This window comes from Stegodyphus dumicola, chromosome 6 (genome assembly GCF_044657685.1).
Source record: "Stegodyphus dumicola isolate Sdum_Otavi_A_Nest chromosome 6, ASM4465768v1".
Lineage (NCBI taxonomy): Eukaryota > Metazoa > Arthropoda > Arachnida > Araneae > Eresidae > Stegodyphus > Stegodyphus dumicola.
In genome coordinates this window covers 46,316,936-46,338,843 of record NC_140773.1, presented here as the reverse complement: position 1 = coordinate 46,338,843, position 21,908 = coordinate 46,316,936, and the positions used below count along the sequence as shown (strand labels likewise).

The 21,908-nt window shown below is 34.4% G+C and overlaps 1 protein-coding gene across 1 annotated transcript in view; it reads right to left on the bottom strand.

Moving 5' to 3' along the window:
* LOC118183538 (venom factor-like) overlaps positions 1-21,908 on the bottom strand; it is a 337,533-nt gene that overhangs the window by 99,606 nt on the left and 216,019 nt on the right. Inside the window, exons 22-23 of the mRNA XM_085818275.1 lie at positions 11,564-11,665; positions 2,290-2,478 (exon numbers count right to left, since the gene is read on the bottom strand). Coding sequence (XP_085674401.1) covers positions 2,290-2,478; positions 11,564-11,665 — 291 coding nt within the window. The remainder of the gene's footprint in view (positions 1-2,289; positions 2,479-11,563; positions 11,666-21,908) is intronic.

Sequence of the window (21,908 nt, the reverse complement as noted above, 5' to 3'; positions counted from 1 at the left end):
GTGCAATAAAGTGTTGCTAAATAAATAAGACAAAAAGTTGATAATAAATAGGCAAAAAAACGTTGTGTACGCAATTTTACTAAGAAAACTGAATACTGATATAATGAACTAAGAAACGACTGAAAAATAAATTAATGGCAATAAGTACACTACATTGGCAATTTTTGCTTTCGAAAATTTTATGATTTTGGTTTTGAATTTCACGTATGAGAACTTAAGGAAACTGAACACTGATGTGATGAAGAACTGAAAAAAGACTGAAAAAATTCTGGTGTAGCAAACAAATGCCCGTCCGCTAAAATAGCAATGAGATTTAAGTAAAAGATAATTTTAGTTAATCGCTAGTGAACAAAGTCTAATTTGGTTTTTCAATAAAAGATTTTCAATAAGAATTTCACGTTTTGTCTTGTGCCATGCCGTTTCGCTAAAAATAGTTAAGACTTGCTTGCATTGACCGATACACTCCATTTTATTCCGTTTCGTGAATTCTGATATAGTAAAAATATTAAAGCACTCTTATTTATAACTTACACATAGCTTATGGAATTCAGTACGCGGTGCGCAATTATAGATACTTAATAAGGAAAATGAAAACTAAATACTCATCGGAGAAAAAGAAATCGAAAAGAGGCCACAAGCATTTGTCGCCGATATCACCGAACTTAAGGCATGTCATGTCTGTATCCCAGCACTTCGGTGATGATATAACATTTAAGAAAGATTACTTTTATCATGTGATGCAAAAATGTTCAATCGGAAATTTTTCCGATAAAAATGTAGGATATATAGTATAAATATAAAACACAAAATTGTATTTTTAAAAAATATGTACTATACAAATGTTTAGAAATTTATATAGAAAAATTAGAAAAAAAATATGTACTATACAAGTGTTTAGAAATTTCAGAATTCAGATTGTTACATAAAATTAGACAAAGCAACAACCTTCTATTTGGCGTAGACTTTAGTCAAGGCTCTATCAGTTTAGAGGCCACGAAATCGATAAAGCCTCGACTAAATTCTTTATCAAAAGTAACGATATTGCTTTGCCTAATTTTATGGTTGGTTTGGTTTATTGAATCATTTTTAGCCTTCTACTCTCAAAAGGCTAAAAATAAGAACAAAAGATAAAATTTTAAAACTTCAATTAAAGTTTCAATTTACAATAGAATTTTTAAAAAAGAAAAATATTACTTTATTAATTAAAATCAAATTTAAGTAAATTCTGACCATTTTTAAAACAAATAGGGAATAAAGAATGTGATTCTGTGTAAAACTTTAACTAAATTTTAGAATTAATTATACTTTAAAATTAGTAGACTCAATAAGGATGCTCAAAACGTTTTCATAAATAGGTTTCTTTATTTAAAGGTAAAAAATATTGATTAGAATTTCTTTTGTTTTTCCCTTGCTTTGGAGAGGGGCTAGAATTTTCGGGTGAGCTATTATAATTAAAATACATTGAAATGGTTTATCTGCTAATTCTGGATATAGAAAAGCAAAGATTTTTGTGGAACAGAGATTTCAGTTGATTTCAACGTTCCTACTCCTGACGAAGTAGCATTGAAGTTGATTGAATTCCTCTTCTATCGTGTTCTTTTTTCTTTCAATTTCATTTATGTTTTTAAGTGGGGTATTGAAGGATTTGGTTTCTGCATTTATAGGATTATGGAGGTTTATTACTTATGAATTTCAATTTTTGGTCTTTGTGAAAAATTGGTTCTAAATTTTTTTCTTTATATATATAGGACAACTTTAAGTCCTGTGAATATTTCATATCGATACAAACACGTAAAAACTTTAGAATAATAAACGGTATTTAAACATGTTTTTTAAAAATTGACCTAAAATAGAAGTACCTTTTAATAAACAATATAAATACTGAAAATTTTAAAGAGAAATGGTACTTTTCTGTTAACGGAGCGCCAAATGGGCGACAAAGCGGGAGATATGGCAGCCTTTTTACATCACCCCATGAATCGCTCTTCACTATGTAGAGGACGGAATGACAAAACTGTGCGCGAGGCCGAATTTGTGCAATTCTTCTGATATATTTTAAGCGAATACACATCGTTACGTATACAGCGGTCAGTACATGAGATGGAAAGCACATTAGATTTATTATATAGTACATTAGTGTTATTATTATAACTCCATTTTTTCCATGAACATTTAAGTATCGTTAGGGTTGTTGACATTTAGTAAGATTTTCCGCCAAAGTTCGCATTTGTCGCCAAGTGTTAATGGAAAAGTACCGAAGAACTATTGAATTAAACTTTTCTTTCGTACCATGGCGTATGTATGCATAACCTTTTTCTTCTATTTCTGGAGTAATTTTTCCTTTAACTTTTAAATATTTCATTGTGTATAAAGTTGGAGCCAAGAACATCATATTTTGCTCTCCACAGCCACGAGGTTTCTGCAGTAGTTTGTCAGGATTATTAATAGTAACTTCCACTGCAGGTCCTAGTTGATCCCCTGAAGTATTAAAGTATGCATTAATTACTAATCTTCAACTAAAAACAGAAAACAAAGAATGAAGAAAAAAGTAACACATTTAAGTTTATAGTTTCTAATAATTAAAACTAATAATAAATGAGATCAATAATTTCTCTTACAAAATTTTGCATGAATTTACACAATAATTTACTGCTAACTACTAGAAAGCTACAAATTTACATAAAAATATAAGCAAAATGTTTTTTACCAAAATGAAATTTCTATTAAAATATTTCGCATGGATTTTTAATGTTGTTTTAAGCAAATTAATATTCTATTTAAATCTGCAAGCTTCATTAAAAATATCTTTTTTTAATAATAACAATTTAAAACAGAAGAAGGTTACCCAGCATAATTTTGTAAATTCAGTTTTGAATACTAAACATTAAAAGCAGAGAAAACATGCTCTTAGCAAAGTAAGTGAGCGAGAAAATGTAATTATTGATATGAACTGTATCATTCTTAAAATTTGAAACGCTTAAAATTCTCCCTTTGGTAGAACACATACAGTAAAACATTATTTAAGCTACCTTCCAACAGAAATTTAAAAAAATAAATAAGAATAAAGTATCTTAAAGTAATATCATGGATTTCCGATATGTCCATCACTGATCGAAATGTATACAAAAGCAGAATATGATCAGCTTCAGTTAACGCCGCCGCTTACATATAGCTTTTATGCATCACATATAGCCCCTCCTTGGATGAAAGCCCAAAGTGGGAACGACGGCAATCAGGCGGCTGACTTGCTTGCAAAGAATGCTACGACTAACATCAAAGCAATGTAATTCAAGTCCCGTGGCTCAAGATCCACATAAAATTAATTTAAATGCAATCCTCGACTCATAGTAGCAACAGGTATGAGATTCTGCAATACAAGGCAGAACACTTCAAGAATTTTCTCCAAAAGTTGATAAAGAGGGACTTTAGAACACTGACTACCAATAAGTATTTGGACACCTGTGATAGAAAAGAAAAACTAACTTTATTCAAAATCAATAGTTGGTAGAGCCTCCACGAGAGGTAATTACAGCGTGGACCCTCCGGGGCATACTTTCCACAAGTCTTTGTATGATAGCTAGTGGTATTTTCTTCCACTCGGCTTGGAGAAGACATAGAAGTTCCTTAACCGATTTTGTACGGGTAGTGCACCCCTGAATTCGGCGATGCAACTCGTCCCAGAGGTTCTCGATAGGGTTCAGGTCTGCACTCTGGGCAGGCCAGTCCATTCGATGAACTCCATTGGCACCATACCAAGCCTTGGTTAACGTCGAAACATGACAACTGGCATTGTCGTTCAGAAAGTAACAGGGGTCCAACCCGTAAAACTGCCACAACGTAGGAAGCACATTGTCATCCAAAAATAGTGTAGTAGGCATCGGAGTTGAGCTTACCATGAATGGGGACCAAGGGCCCCAGCCCATACCAGGAGAAACACCCCCAGACCATTTTTCCACCTCCGCCGAACTTGACTGTTGGCACAATGCATTCTGGCAGGAGACGTTCTCCAGGTAGACGCCATACCCAGACCCTGCCATCCGAACGGTAAAGGGTGAACCTTGATTATTCACTCCAAAGAACCCGTTTCCACTGATCTACGGTTCAATTTCGATGTGCTTCGTGCCGCATTAACCGAGCAGCGCGGTTGGACTTTGTGATCAAAGGCTTATGGGCAGCAACACGACCATGAAAACCAAGCAGATGTGCTTCCTTATGGATGGTATTCATTGAAACAATACTCCAGGATGCCTGTTGAAACTCCTCGCGGATGAGGGCCATCGGTTGGGTGCGGTTCTTCCGAATTTCTCTGGACAGCACTCGTTGGTCTCTATCTCCCAGTTTCGTTGGTCTGCCGACTCGCGGCACATTCCGACAATCACCGCTCACCTTCCACTTCTTAATCACATAGGCCACTGTCGATTTTGGGTACTTCAGATCGCTAGATATGTCCCTTAAGAATCGGCCACATTTGTGATACCCGATAATTATACCTTCCTCGAAATCAGAGAGCTCCGAACTGCGAGGCATCTTGCATGCGACTAAAACCGATGCTGTTTCCTACGCGATATATACCGGCGGAGTCCGTGACGTACCTTAGGACCGCAGATATCGTCATTTGCATAGGTGTTCAAATACTTATTCGTAGTCAGTGTATGACCACGTTTTGAATCAGTATAGCACAGGTTACTGCTATTTTCCCGTGTACTTCCATGAGAGAAGCATATGCCCCTCTGTCTCTGCGTAAGGGTGATACTTTGATCATAGTATTTTCGATTATTATTTAATAGAATATAAAACACTTAATTAAACATCGCGATAACTTAATACCCTTCAGAAAATACGCTATAAAGACTAATCTTACCAAGAAGTCCGAGGCTCCTAATTTATTTGGGGGAATTCTTTTTGTGTGTGTATGTGTGGGTGAGTGTTGTGTGTGTGTATTTGATTTTTTGTGACCTGTGACTCTGCTTTCTGATTGAAATAAAATACCCGAAATTATGTGAAAGCCATATAAAAGAAATAACTATTTCCTTTATATGATATTCACATAATTTTTTAATTGCAATATATAGAGACATTAGGTATTTTTTGAAGCAGGAGAGATGAAAAATGAGCAATGCCCTAGCCAGGACTTGAGCCACGGTCCTCTCGAATACGCGTCGAACTTGCTGACCACTACGCCACGAAGGTATGCTAAGAGAACGGGAGAAATACCCTATAAATATAAAATCATTAAGTTCAAGCAATAAGATATATACATGCTAAAATTGTGCCTACATTTTCCAATTTTACTTCAATTTATCAGTTTTATGTAATTTTATCTATTTATGTTTTCAGCAGACTGATTAAGGCAGATCCTGTTTTATGAAACCATATATACATCATTTATCAATAAATTTAATATTTTATTGCTGTTACTACAGCAGCTTTATAAAGTTTTATAGATATTTTAATGTGCTTGCTTATGATTTATTCTGTATCGCTCACATGTAAAAAGGTATAAACATGTTCTAATACCGCACACAGGAATTAATTTCTAAAATTGGAAGTGCTGTAACTCCACAGAATGCGACAGAAACGGAAACAAAAAATATATAAATAAAATAATAAAGCAATAAATAATGAATAGTTAAATAAATTATAAAGGAATGGAAATAGTAATAAATTAAGTTAATAATAATAAGTAAATAGTGAATTAAAATACTATGAAAATTAAATGAAAAGGAATAAGCTTTGCCACCAAATATTAGAGTCCTGTGTTACATTAAAGAAATTAAATAATGAAGAATCTGTATAAATGTATGTATGTTTCTCGCATTGTGATAAAACAGCCGTACCTGGAGCCATCAAATTTTGAATAACGTACGTTTCCACCCGAATATGGGCATCTGGAAGCCCAAATTTGGAATTTGTTTTATTTCTTATTTCATATTTTGTAAAACTTTAACAAATTTTTGATTAACAGGCAAGCAATGGCAACACTGTACGGAAACAAAGCCATTTTTATCTCCAGTGCCCGAGACTGTGTATCGGAAATTTTAAAGACATACTCATTTTAAAATTATTTTGCGATACTGCTGTTGAACTGAAATTTATGGTTTAAGTGCGAAGAACATGATTTTTAATAAATAAAGGTAACACACCCAAACTTAAAAAACGCCCCTTTGAGGGTAATGTAAAATCTGAAAGCATTTAAATTTTATTTTGTAGAGGCATTAGGATTTTTGATGCTGAGAGACGTGATAAATGACCAATGCACTCGCCGGGACTTGAACCACGGACCTCTCGAGCGTGCTAACCATTACACCACGAAGGCATGCTAAGAAGACGCGAGAAATACCTTATCATTTTATTATTATTACTTTTTTAATAGCCGAACGCATACTTCTCATGCATTTGTCGAAAATAGCCGAACAATCCTATAGCCGTCTCATCACCAAGAATCACAAGGAGTAATTTCATATTACGCTCGCGAGAAGACGTAAGAGCATATAAACTAACCAGTCCTTATGCCGGATTTAAATCCTCATCCTGCCATTCAGACAAATAATCAGCCTCCACTAAAAGCTGTATATTCCAGGGGAACGATAAAAGAAAAATTAATATTTTCATTCAGGGTAATCAAAAAAGCATTAATAGCTCAGTGGGACTGAGATATATGTGCATTTTAATTTTAGTTTTTAATGCAGTTAAAGACATTTTAAATTCATATAGTCTATAAAAATTTCGTTTTGAAATCGTGTTTTGACAAAACTGATTTGTTTTCCTTAGCTGCTGAAATTATCTCGCATTTTTATCTTTACATTTACTGAATATGATTGTTAAATTTTGTCATATTTAAGTACTTTCTATTTTTTAGAGGGTAATCAAACTCAAAACAGTTGAATTAAATCCTTTAAATGCTCTCTGTTTCATTTTGAGTAATGTTTCAAATAAAAAAAAATGTGCTTACGTAATATTACAGTTTATCACATGGAATTTTAAAAGAAGCCAACTTTAAATAAATAACTTTAAACAAAAGTATATTCTTTTATAGTTAAATATAAACTTCGAATCAGAAAACTCACCATTGCATAATAGTAATGTCTAAAACGTAATAATAAATTGAGCTAAATTCAATGCTAAACAAAGCACACTCAACGAACTACTCGGGGGGGGGGATCGGAAATTAGGAAGAAAGTATATGAGTTGAAATTGAAGCTTCCAGCGCAGCAATCAGTATTTGTTGCGCCAGTTTCAAAGTCCAAAAATGCAACAACAGCTTCGTTTAAAATTGATCACTTGTTGGCGAAGAAGAGAAAACCATTCAAGACGGTGAGTTGCTGAAGGAAGCATTTCTTGCAGGTGCCGTAAGCCTCTTTGACGGATTCTCTAACAAGCGTGAAATCATCAATGCGATTCAGGACCTTTAATTATCAGACAGCACTGTTTTACGGAGAATAGGAGCAATTGCTGATGTCACGCATTCTCAACTGAAGAGAGAGTTTTCTCTCCTATTTGATGAGCCCACAGATATTTCCGACACCTTGCAGTTAGCTGTTATGATAAGAATGGTATTTAACGACTTTTCTGTTAAAGAAGAATTATTAAAAATTCTGCCGTTGAAGATTAGAAACCGAGGAAAGGACACTTACAACGTTTTTAAGACGTTTGCGGCAGAAATTGGCTTGCCGCTTAAAAAGCTATCGGCAATTACCACAGACGGAGCACCTGCCATGACAGGAAGAAGCAACGGCTTTACCGCTTTGTGTAAGAAAGACGAGTGCTTTCCAAACTTCATGTCTTATCACTACATCATTCATCAAGAAGCGTTGTGCGCAAATATACTTCCATTTGAACACATCATGAATGTTGTCACGTCGATTATCAATTCTATTCGTGCAGCTCCTTTGCAATACCCACTTTTTAAAGCACTGCTGGAAGACTCCGAAGATAAACCAGTCGACCTCATCTTGCATGCAGAATTCCGATGGCTCAGCAGAGGTAAAGTTCTGTCAAGGTTTTTATCTGTAATCGATCAGATAAAAGAGTTCATGCAATCTAACCCTGCCAAATTCAGTAAACACATTGGACAACTAACTGACACTTTGTGGCTACATGATCTGGCTTTCCTCGCCGATATCACTCAGAAACAACATTTTAAATCTGGATCTTCAGTGTAAAGACAAGGAACTGGCTCAATTGGTGGGATCTGTGAAAGCTTTCAAAGCCAAATTTACATTATGGATGTCTCAAATGAGTTATTTATTTAAAGTTGGCTAATTTTATAATTTTTTATTCTTATTTCTGGGCTTCTTTTAAAATTCCATGTCCCTGGTTCATTTTCCGAACATGAAAAAAAAAAAAAAAAAAAAAGCGAATGACGACAATTTTGGGTCCTCGCGATTTTCCGGCCATCTCGAGACGCTTGTGGGCCAATTTGAAAAGCGATTTCAAGATTTCAGTTGCCTGGAGCCAGTGGCGAGCTTTCTTGTCAACCCATTCACCACGAAGCCACTGAAACCGCCACAGCAATTGCAAGAATTATTGCCGCAGAAGTGGAAAACCTGAAGCTGGAAAAGGTCGAACTGAAGAAGCCAATGCACTGAAGTAGACTTTCTGGAACTGAAGAAGCCTGCAAGCCAATGCACGGATGTAGACTTTCTGGAAACTTGTAGAAAAGAACAGGTTTCAACTATTAAGAAGTGTTGCATATAAAATCAAATTTTATTCTGGGTCTACCTACCTCTACGAATACTATTTTCAACTATGAGCATTATCAAGTCGAAGAACCGGAGCGGACTCACTGATTCACATCTTGACAATTGCTTGCATGCGGAAACCTAAGCGTATACACTTAACGTACATATGTTGGTGAACGAAATTCAGTGCCAGAAACCGCATTAAGTGCAACACCATAAACAGAAAAGACCCGGCTATATTGTAAGTAATAAAAACTTTGTGCATGAAATGCATATTTTGGCTTGCGTTAACTAACGTGACAATATCGCGAAAGGATGGCCTGAATATCACCAGGGACAGAAATGTTATGTGGTGGCGCTTCGCTTTCTGAAACTGCTTTATGTGCCCTAGCACTAAAAAAGGTTGAGTACAATTGCTCTGAAGTGCCGTTCAGACTGGGTTTTATCTGAGGTAACGGAGACATCTGCCATAGTCGACCCATCTCGAAAACCAGTCTTTTCCGCATAGGGGGCGAGTTGAAAGTTCTGAACTGCAGGTATAGCGGAGCTAGTCGACACATAGAATTGACTCCGTTAGCTCAGATAAACCCGAATCTGAACGGCCCTTAAGCAAAAACGAACATACCGCCCTAGGCAATGGCCCATCTTAGAGGGACTTCGGAAAGCGAAAAAGAATTTTTGGAGGGCGCTGTTAGCTAAAAATACAGCCGTTTTCAAAGTATTTCATTCTGAAGGACCGAGCTTATGAATAGACACCCTCAGTATAAAACTACCAGCTTCTGATCTAAAACTCTTCCACATGTCAACTTCTTTATAATAAATGGAAACTAGATTGGATCAATGAATTTACAGGCATAAGAAAATTAAACTTCATTCTAAAAGTTGATGGAATTTTCAAAAGTGGCATCCAAGAACCTACAGAGTTCTTCGCTGCAAACAAAACATTTATGACCTGTGTTAATCGGATCGGTTTCATGGAAAACGATCTTTGCATATGTGGCCATATTAGCAATCCCGACCGCTATGTGTTTGATTACTCATTTATCTTCAACTGCCATCTCCGGAAGGCAGCAGCTGAGAGCTGTCATGCATAGTCAGCTAATATCTAAAAAAACAGATTTGCAATATCCTGCATTTAGGCTTTACTTCCCATGCTCTCATTATTACATGGATAAAAGACTCGTCACTTAATACCGCCAGTCACATTGTAATGTTTTGTAACTAGTAAAGAAAATAACATGTTCAATTGTATCAGCCATGTATTTTCATGTACACTGCGGAAAAAAAAAGGGGGAACAGTTCTATATCTCCTGTTCCACTGGGCCGATTGACGAAATTCAACATGCGTTTTTCATGTCTCGAAAGCGTGAATTAGGATATGTATTAGATTTATATGTAGCGACACAAAATCGGACTTTTTATGAAATGACATGCCAATGTTTTTCCATATTTCGATTCTACGACTCAAATCGTGCCAAACTGCCAAGCTTTGTAAAAATCGCAAGAGTAGTTTTTAAAAAATTAGCTCTCAAAATTTTACTTCTTCAGTGTTAATTGCGATTGGTATATATTTATGAATATCTCTTTTTTTCTACTAAACTTATTTAATTCTTTCTTTCACATTTGGAAATTTAGGTTCATTCCAAATAACTTTCTCCCATTTTTTATGATTTATTTTTTAAAAATTGTATTTTTAAATAATTTTTATAAATTTTACGAAAAAGATTTTAAATTATAATCTATAAAATTTTTACCGTCATCTTAAAGTAGATGTATTTCTAAGCATACGTGAAAAAAATTACAGTTTTTTATTCAAAATTTCCGAAGATGTACGTGAATTTACATAATGGCGCGTTTTGAAATTTGACATAGTTGTTGAAAGCGATAATAACATCAAATGTGGTTTAGGCACTTCGTTAAAATTGTTTGAAAGTAGGAATGATGTGAATTTTCCGCCCATGCATAATGTAAAAAGGTGGGAACGAAGTGACATTTTTCCGCTCCTGCACAATGGAAGGGAAAGGAAAATAGGTTGCCCTATATTAAGAAGTTCGCCAAGTGAATTATTCTTGGCGCAACTGAAAAAAATTCGCCAAGATAAATTTTTGAATTTCTCTTAAATTTTGCACCAAATTTTACAAAATATAATATTTAGGCATAATTTGAGTCGTAGAATCAAAATATGGAAAAATAATTGGTATATTATTGCAGAAAAAGTCCCATTTTGTGTCAAAATACTTATGTTAGAACAATGCTATGTATAAATCTAATATACATTCTAAATTGCGCTTTCAAGACATGGAAAACGCAATTTGAAAATCATCAGTGTGCCCAGTAGAACGGTAGATATAGAACTGTCCCATTTTTTCCCGTAGAGTACGTTCCTATAAATTTAATTTATACATTTCTCTTATGTGATACGTAGTATTTAAATATATTTGTACTGATCCCATCTATACATCTGTCCTTGTACTTACACTCTAGTCTTATCATATTTATATGCCCGACTTATACTATAATGTTGTAATAGAACTGTCTGTACCTTTTTACTTTTCTTTTTATCTTGTCCTTTCTTTTAACCCAAAGTCAATCCGATTAAGTTCCAGAGGACATTGCTTTAACTTTTCTTTTATTCCATCAGCGGAATCTATAAAGTGATAAACAACTAACCCAATGGACAAGCTGTTTTGTCGATGGCCAAAAGAAAGAAAGAAAGCGTCCTACGTGCCACGTAGAATACAGAAAAGCATCTTTTCATTTTTATTCCTAAACACACGTTTACCAAATATTAATACACATTAATTAAAAATTATTTCTACCGGTAATTAAAGGCCTGGAAAAGAGATGAAGTGTGTAAAATGATTTCAACAACCAGTACTTACCCAAAGCTGTAATTATGCAACTTTCTGTTCCTGGAACAAAATCTTCAGGCATATGTAATTTTACAGCTGTGATTTGTAGATTTTCTCTCTCATTTATTGTATCTAATTAAAAAGGAAAGAAAGATACTTTTAATGTTTAACAAGTTCGTTTTTATAAAAAATCAACAAATTTTATACTAAAATAAATTTTGAAACTAAAAATCCGCTATCGTAAAGTATTACGTTTACAGTTTTCGTATAGAGAAAATAACATTTGCATACACTCAGCTTCATTTAAAAAATAAATCAGTTTTCCTGTATGTAAAATAATGGTTAAGGCCTTTCCATAGCTGCTAGCCTTGAAATGAGGCGACTTGACTATAAAAGAGAGAATATGCTTATAGTATGTCTAGGTAATTTGTACCACATTTCACCATGTTTGTCAAATACCACTGTTGCGCGTAGATGTGCCGCCTATAGGCTGAAACAAATCGCTGCCTATGCTATATTTCTGAGAAAACTGAAAATAGGTAATAAAATAAGGAATAAGAAAGTTATGTAAACGTTTATTAGATTCACAATAAAATGAAAATTAAGCGCCATTCCACCCGAATATAAAATTTCATATATACATATTTACATATTAATTCAACCAAATAAAAATTACCTTTCCTTTCGCTCACATTACACTTTTAGTCTGGATTTATTCTGAACGAAAATTTAATCCCCCATCTAAGGTGTTTTCTTCATCCTTCCATCATGCCTTCGGGGTGTAATGGTAGCATGTTTTGCGCATATTCGAGAGGCTCAGATTCGAGCCCTGGCAGAAGCATTGTAAAAAAAACTTATGACTCTACAATTTTGATGCTTCACTCCTTGTTTCTCCAACGGAGAGTTCGCGAAATTCAAAGAGAACATAGAGAATTTCGAACACGCTGACGTACGCACATTTTCGACAGTCCAGTTCCAAGATTGTAAATTCCTTAATTGTAAAGAATTTTGAAACGAGTCTTAGCAGTGAACAGAATTTCTTCATCATCGTCGCTTTCATCAAATGTCACTTTCCCTTTCTGATGCGCTTTTCATGCGCAGTGTAATTACGCTTAACACTTAGCACCTTCACCTTCTCTTCACAAGTTTTGAAATTTTCACGGGGATTTGTACAAATCGATGACCAATCCAATATCAGCGTCTTCCTGTTATACCTTTTTACTGATTTCATTGATGCGATTCAAAATACTTCTCCAAAAACAGTTACAAACGTCCGTTTCAAATCTCATCATTCCCTTAATTAATCCTTATGCTTCAGCCTTGTAATCGCCTTTTCTGATCTGTCATTTGAGATTGATTTCAGAATATTGTGAATGTCTTTCCATGACTTGAATAAACACTTGCAGGTATCATGGCTGCATGATTATCCATGGAATACATATCCTTTGGTATGATTTTCTACATCTATAAGACATTTCTCCCGCCTTCTTAGCGTGTCTTCGTGGTGTAGTGGTCAACACGCTTGGCGCGTATTCGAGAGGTCTGTGGTTCGAGTCACGGCGAGGTCCTTGCTCATTTTTTGTCTTCTGCTTCTAAAAAAATATCTGATGTGTACACCATATGACTTCCTTGTACGGAATATTAAATTATACGCATTTTTTATGCATTTCGTTTAAACTTATTACATTGAATCAAATCTACTTTGTCGATAGCACATAAACCACAACAGAATAAATGCACTCTTTAAAATTCGCTATATTTGTTTACCATAGCGACACTCTGACGCTAGGTTCACTTAACAGCGTTACATTTCATTCATTTTATAACTTAGGTCTTAGGTTATCACTTTAGTAAGTGGTGTACGACCAAGCGGTCTTTACCATTCTATATTTGTCCCTTTCGGATAATTTTAGAAAATAAAAATCCAAAATTTTGGAACTCACTTATGCATCATTCGTGCTGTAGTCTTCCATAAAGGCAATTGTAGTAGATTAGCAATATAGCAATCAACAATGGCAGTTAGCATATCTTTGCATATTGCATATCTTGAGCGCTAGGGATGTAGTGACCTACTTCTATGACGTTTCGTCGGAGACTGCATATCGTCGTGCAGAACTAGTACAGGCTCTGACCAATCGGTGATTCGCGTAATTTTTAAACAAATTAACATACAATGATCAATGTCTATACCCGCTTTGACGGGTGCAAAGTTCTTATCCTGTTTTGCCAGGAATTATAATAAAATAAATAAGTAAAAATGAAGAAATAAAATTGAAAAATAACGTATTTACACTATGTATAATTCACCACAATTCGTTGTGTCTGATCCTTCTTGGTCATTTGAACCGCTATATCACCGTGCAGTCATAGTCTCCTATGTTTCTTACTATGGCATTTTCGTGATTGCCACATTTCGTGTAGAAATTGTGAAAATGCTTTAGAATTTCGTTGTCTAATGGCAAACATTTTAATTCGTGATGCATTACAGTGTTTCTTACGAACCACCGTGAAATTGTTATTATTCTCAAAAATTTATTTTGAAGTTTTTGAAGCAGTTGTCGATTTGATCTGGCCGCGGCAGCTCCCGCCGGCGCTACATATAGCAGGATTGGTCTGATAGCTTGTAAATACAAAATTCTTTTGGTGCTGTGTTGTAGCTGGGAATTTCTGCCAAGTAGAGCGTAAATGGATATAAAAGCTGTATGTGCTTTTTTTCTGACATACAGGGTTTGCGGTGTAAAAGTTAACCTTTCGTCTAACATAACTCCAGGGTATTTTACGTAATTTACTTTGGGAACAGTGCCGCCATCTAGTGTGATATTGCTAACTTCTTTTAGGTTTGATTAAAAAAAATATTAATTGGGACTTGAAAGTATTAATCTTTATCTTACACGCAATAACCACTTACAGAGGATATCTGCAGCAACTTGTAATTTCTCTTTAGCACGGTTTTCATTTTATAACTCAGAATGCACAAAATTTATGTCATTTGAATGAAGAATTACTTAATCGTTGCCACACGTTCTATTCAAATACTATAATAAATCAAAAACGTTGTATAAAAGAAATTAAACAAAAAAAAAAAAAAAAAGTAAACAGTTTTTCATAGACGATTCAGTATTTCGCATTCAACTAATTCAGTTCTCACTACGCGACAAGGGAAAAATACATAAAACCTCCAAATATATATATTAAAAATTACGAAGTAAATCTTAAACACTTATTTCCTCGAATAAATTCCAGAATGGATTAAACATGATGTAATTCGTAATAATAAAAGAAGGCGTTATCTCTGTTGTTGCGAAGCTTAGTTTCTCTAGATTGGTAACAAATCCACTATTCTTCTAAGTTTCAAATGTAAAGAAATATGGCCGCCATGGTAAACTAATTAGGCTTAGCCGCACTTAAACAACTTTTAAATTGTTCATAATTCTACAAATATTGCACGCAGATTTACTAAAGGCATAAAAACCTTAACCGGAAGATAAGAACAACATAATTCAACCATTTTCAAAGAAAAAATGAACAATTTACAAATATATAAGATTAAAGAAACTGAGATCACTGAACCGAGTAACAGAGTGGATATATATATCTACATATATTTATATACTTTTGGTGCGGCCGATTGCAACCAAAATCGGAGGTGCATATCTGCATGTTATATCAGCCATATATACAAAATTTGAAAGTTCTGAGGCAGCTAGTTTTTGAGTTATGCGAGATACATATATACATACGTACGTACGTACCCGCAGATGCCACGCAAAAGTCTCTTCAGAATTCATTTTAAATCAGTTTTATAATTTTTTTGGGGGAAGCGAGTCCTTTTATTCTGTCATAACGTACAGATGTCCCGCAAAAACATCGTTAAATTGCATTCGATAGCGGTCAAAATGGGTATTTTCGTTGAAACATGGTACCCGAAATTTTTCGCCATTACAATACTTCATTTTTACTTCGTACGAGGAAGTAAAAAACCTAATAGATTCTACAGTGGCACCCGAACTAAAAAAGGTGGTGGATAATTATTCTCCACCACCAGGATTTGGCGATTGGGTATTGGTAATTCCAGTCGGCCTTTAAAAGGGAGAGTGTATAAACTATTTATCCCGCCTTTTTGGCATGCCTTCGTGGTGTACTGGTTCATCGTTAGAGTCCCGGCGAGAGCATTGCTAATTTTTTCATGTCTCCTGCTTCAAAATAACCCAATGTCTCTGCACATCGTTATTCTTCAGTTTCTCCCAACGCATCGCGAATGCCAAAAAATATTGTAGATTTCTTGCAGAAGTGTAAAATAATTTATAGGTTGAATACAATTAGTGTCTGAATCTTCAACTGGATTCAGAGAATGGGCTGGACAGGGCAAGAATTCAACAAATTTGCTTCCATTCTTAATTTTTGCTTGGAGACAGGTATAGGCTCATGCCATTTTCGCAGCATTATCGTATGACTGGTCTCTACATTTGTTTACATTAACTTCAAGGGATGCCGAGGTGTTCGTTATAGCAATGTACAGTTTCTCGTATTTATTTCCAGTATTTGGTACGAATGAGGTATGTCCAAGAACACCATCAGAGGAACACCTCTGTTGGCGTTCTTGGAAATATAACAATCGATAACTGTTATACATATGAGATGTCATATGTTGAATTCACAATTATGGAGACGTATTTAGCTATCCTTGCACTGTAAAATATAACTTCTCTGCACTTCTGGGCCAGTGTATGTACCACATACACTTCCTCACAAGTGGCTCACAAGTTCCTCACAAGAGATTATGAGAGACTGCTACCCAGTCTCTCATAATTCTTTAGATGTTCTTTCAAGAATGGATCAAATTCGGCAAACAGTTCCACTGCCGTTAGAATGTTTCCATTACGATATAATCCAAGAAATTCAGCAGACTTACAATCTATAAATCGCAAAAATTCTGTAACTGCTCTTATGACAAGGGTTTCTAAAAAAATATAATCAATATATCAAACGCAGACATTCCTCAAGAAAAATATTATTGGACTGAAGTTTTACCACACGTTCAGATTAGGCTTAGCTCCAATAATACTTTTAAATTTTGAATAATTCTACAACAACTGCATGCAGATTAACTAAAGGCATGCCGAAGAGAAGAACAACACAATTTAATCACTTTTAAAGGAAAAAGTGAAAAATTTACGAACACATAAGAATAAAAATTAGAGCTCACCAAGCCGGGTAAGACGTTCGATATAAATACTGGGAATACTGGGAAATAATATATGAGGAAGATGCAAAACTATAGATGTTACAGCGGTCCCATATGCAAAATTTCAATTTTCATTGCTATGTGTTTCATTGCTCATTTACTTTCGACTACCATCTTCGGAAGGCAGCAGCTGAGAGTTGTGATGGATAGGCAACTAACATCTGCAAAAACAAACTTGCAATATGCTGCATTTAGGCACTTCCCACGCTCTCACTATTACATGGATATAAGACTCGTCATTTAATAGCGTCAGTCACATTGTAATGTTTTGTAACTAGTAAAGAAAATAACATCTTCAGCTGTATCAGCCATGTATTTTCATGTACACAGTAGGAAAAAGAGGGGGCAGTTCTATATCTCCCGTTCTACTGGACCGATTGACGGAAGTTGCGCTTTTCATGTCTCGAAAGCGTGACTTAGGGTATGTATTAGATTTATATGTAGCATTGTTGTAATATAGGTATTTTGACACAAAATCGGATTTTTTCTGAAACAACATGTCAATTTTCCCCATATTTTGATTTTACGATTCAAATTACGCGAGACTACCAAGTTTTGTAAAAATCGCACGAGTAGTTTTTAAAAAATTAGCTCTCAAAATTTTAGCTCCTCAATGTTAATTGAGTTTGATATATATTTATTAATATCTTTTTTTTTATTAAACTTAGTTGATTCTTCTTTTCGCATTTGGAAATTGAGGTTCATTCCAAATAAAATTCGCCGAATTTTGATTTATTACATGTATTTGTAAGCATACCTGAGAAAAGTTACAGTTTTTTTATTCAAAATTTCCGAAGATATACGTGAATTTATATATTGGCGCTTTTTGAAATTTCGCATATTTGTTAAAAGCCATAATAATATTAAATGTGGTTTAGGCACTTGGTTAAAATTATTTGGAAGTAGGAGCGATGTGACTTTTTCCGCTCGTGCACAATGTAAAAAGGTAGGAATGAAGTCACTTTTTTCCCGGTCCTGCTCAGTGGAAGGGAAAGGAAAATAGGTTTCCTTATATTATGAAGTTCGCCAAGTGAATTATTCTTGGCGCAAACTGAAAAAAAAAAAAAAAAAAAAAAAAAAAAAAAAAAAAATTGCCAAGACACATTTTTGAATTTCTCCTTAAATTTTGCACCAAATTTTACAAAATTTAACATTTGGGCGAAATTTGACTCAAAATCAAAATATGGAATCAAATTCCATATTTTGATTTAAAAATACAGTGAAGAACTGTATACAGTGAAGAACTGTGAAAATACAGCAAGAAATGAGGAATATATTTTACTTTGTAATGCTGAGGTCACCAAAAAATTCTTTTCTTCTATTTACCATAGACTGCATTCCGAGTCTTTCTTCTTTGTAAATTTTAAAGTTTCTCAGGTTTTGGTCACGGTAAATTTGCAAGTTACCTGTTTCGTTTTAATCTCAAACAATTTATGTGAATGTTCAGAAAGAGTACCTCAGGATGTGGAACATTTTATTTTCTCATGCCCTACGTGAATCAAAATATGGAAAAAAAGTGGAATGCTGTTTCAGAAAAAGGTCCCATTGTGTGTCAAAAAATACATATGTTAGAGCAATGCTATGTAAAAATCTAATATATATCCTACGTCGCGCTTTTGAGACACGAAAAACGCAATTTCAATTTCGTCAATCGGTCCAGTACAATAGGTAATATAGAACTGTCCCATTTTTTTGCGCAGCGTACGTACGTACTTTGCAAAAAAATCAGTTGTGGGCAGCATATGACTTCCTTGTACGGCCTATAGAATTACACACATTATTTTTGCTGCCCTTCTATTAAATTTATTTCCATAAGTTTCACTATAGACAGATATATTTCTCATTCAATCAATTCAGGTTCGTAGGAAGGCAAAAATACAAAAAAAAAAAAAAAAAAAAAAAAAAAAAAAAGTCAAAATATCTTCGTTAGAAATTGTAAAACTGTAATACAGATAAACTCAAAATATTTTCATTAAAGTCTGTATAACACAGAAAAAACCTAAAACACAAAATAGAGTTAAGAAAACAATTTTTGTAACTAAAATTAGAGATTTTGTGTGAAAACAAACAATTTGCCAAACGGGCAGGAAGGCAAAAGTGTCGGTGCTCAAAACTAAAAGTTAAGTTTTTGATTCCTCCGTGCAAAAAGACATTGAGATTGGTGCACAACAGACTTCTGTGACTAAGAGACTAACTTACTTACTATCTTCAATACTCTGCTAAAACTTTCAAATGTAAACAAATGAAGGGCTTTTCAGGCTTAACTCGCCACTTGTTGATATAACTATATGATTGATAATTCTATAACTATTCCATTTAGTTATAGCTGTTATATTCCATGCATTCGATAACCATACTCTTGATAATTCTATAACTATTCCATGCAATTTAAATAAAGGTATAAAAACTTAACCGTAACATAAGAACAACATAATTCTTTTTTTTTTTACAGACAGTAAAATAATGCACAATTTACCAGCATATAATGCTGAAAATGCTAAGTTCACCGAGAGGGGTAACAGGGTGGGAATATATATATATATATACGTTTAATATATGTACTCGAAATAAATATATATTTATATACAATGGTGCGGCCCATTGCAACGAAAAAGAGAGGTGCACAGCTGTATGTTGTTGGAAGGCCCGTATACAAAATTTCAATTATTCTACGGCTACTCGTTTTTGAGTTATGCGAGATACATTCATATGTAACGTATGCACTTATACACTTCAAAAAAAATCTCTTCTGAATCGATATTAAGTCCATTTTGGCAAAACAGTCCTTTATTCTGTCCGTACGTATATATGTCACGCAAAGACATCGTTCAAATGGATTCGAAAGCGGTCGAAATGGATATTTTCGTTCAAATATGATACCCGAAATTTTTAGCGATTACAATACTTCCTTTACATCGTACAAGGAAGTAAAAATACTACAAAAGCTACGGAAAGACATTATTTCTAATAATTATAATACAATATTGAAGGGCAATAATTTCATTTATTTTACTAGAAAAGGATTAATGTATAAATGCACAAAATCAATTTGAATCAACACTTTATTCGTTATCTTTTAGAACGGAAAGTAAGAAAAAAATTAGTTGTACTTACAAGTCCGATCTCAAATAATCAATTAAATAATTGATCTGTATAGCCTGTAGTAGGAATTTTTTTTTTTTTTTTTTTTTGAAAATATATAGACTCACCGTGCACCACATATGTACAACACGGGGCTTGCAGAAGTAAGTTAACTAAAACATTAAAAGTTACATGCATAAATAAAACTAACAAAAGCAGAGAACAGCAGTCTAGATTTCACGAAAACAGATAAGTTCACTGGCCAAGTCACTCCGAAAATTATCAAATCGTTCTTTAAGCATAATCTAGGTCCATCAAACGTAGGGCATGAGAAAATAAAATGTTCCACATCCTGAGGTACTCTTTCTGAACATTCACATAAATTGTTTGAGATTAAAACGAAACAGGTAACTTGCAAATTTACCGTGACCAAAACCTGAGAAACTTTAAAATTTACAAAGAAGAAAGACTCGGAATGCAGTCTATGGTAAATAGAAGAAAAGAATTTTTTGGTGACCTCAGCATTACAAAGTAAAATATATTCCTCATTTCTTGCTGTTCACTGTATTTTTAAATTGTACATATAGATTCGAGGGTATTTATTTAAATTTAAGAACTGCGAACAATATTGTAGGAAGGAGGTAGGCGGCGCTGCCTTTTGCTGTCGTGTTTGATCCCGCTGTGAGGTGAATTTCGAAATATTGAGAGACAATATTATATCGATGTTATGTTTTAGACAGCTGATACTCTGTTTTTTGAGGTCGCGGAAGAAGTTTCTGCTTTCGAAAATTTCCCACCTACGACAATTTGCCACCGTACGTCTTTTAGATGAACCCATCTCATTATAAGAAAAATCGTGGGAAAACTGCATAAATATATGAACTGATGATAATATGGCAGTGATAGATCCAATGCAGGAGCAATTGTTAAAAAAGAAAAATAAGGCAAAGAAATGTAAAAACAACCCTTGCATTCTTCACGCGCACGAATGCCCCTTGAAAAAAATTGCCCTGAATTTATGATATTAGAATAGCACTATAAAAACCACAAATTATATGAAATCGCAACTTCTTAAAAACATACTTTTTAAACTAAAGTGTAAAAACACGAGAAGCCACCATGAGACTCTCTTGCTTCATACTAAAACAAGGTAGTTGTCTCGAGAAAAGTATGTTGACAAGTTTCATGGAACTGTGCACAGAGGTAGCAACATGGATCGTAACTCTTTACTGGCTACGCGACAGGTTGAAATGATGAAGATTGGGTACGCAAATTAGTATCTGTTGCTGACATTTTTGGAGAAAGGGTTAGCATGGGATAATGAGTTATCCCTAGATTTGGAAAATGAATTGAAAGTTTGGTGCTCTAAAACGGATACCTAGGAAATATTTCCTACCTTTACAGATACTTAGGAAATATTCTAACAAGGAACGAATTCCATAAAAGATCAGGTACAAATCCACATTTTCTGTGGTGCTAGTCCTAAGGCATTTTGATACAGCATCCTATTTTAGGTACTTCGTTAAAAATAATGAAATTAAAACAAGTTTCATCTGGACAAAAGGTATAATGTCTCCTGTGAAACGAGTTGCGCTTCCGCGATTAGAATTAATGGTGCCGTAATTGCTGCAACTTTAAAGATGGCACTAGTCTTTCAAAGTGCGAAGATAAAGTTGTGGACACATTCAACAATAACGCTTCATTGGATAAAAGGATCTGCTATGAATTGGAAGCCCTTTGCTTCCAACAGAGTCAGAGGAATTCAATCCCTTACAGATTCAGAAAACTTGAACTATTGTATCGGTAGAGAAAATCCAGATGCTTAGTGACGCGAGGTGAAAAGCTGATAACGTTTAGGAAATAACGTGTGGTGGCAAGGTCTAGTTTGGTTGCCACTTCACGAACATTCATGGCCGTCAAAATTAGTAACTGAATTAAACGAAGATGCGTTAACTGAAAAGTTTGAAACCACAAATTACTCAATTATATTGCACGTAATATCTGAAACAGTTTTAAATGTTGATAAATTTAGCATCTTAGAAGAGTTTA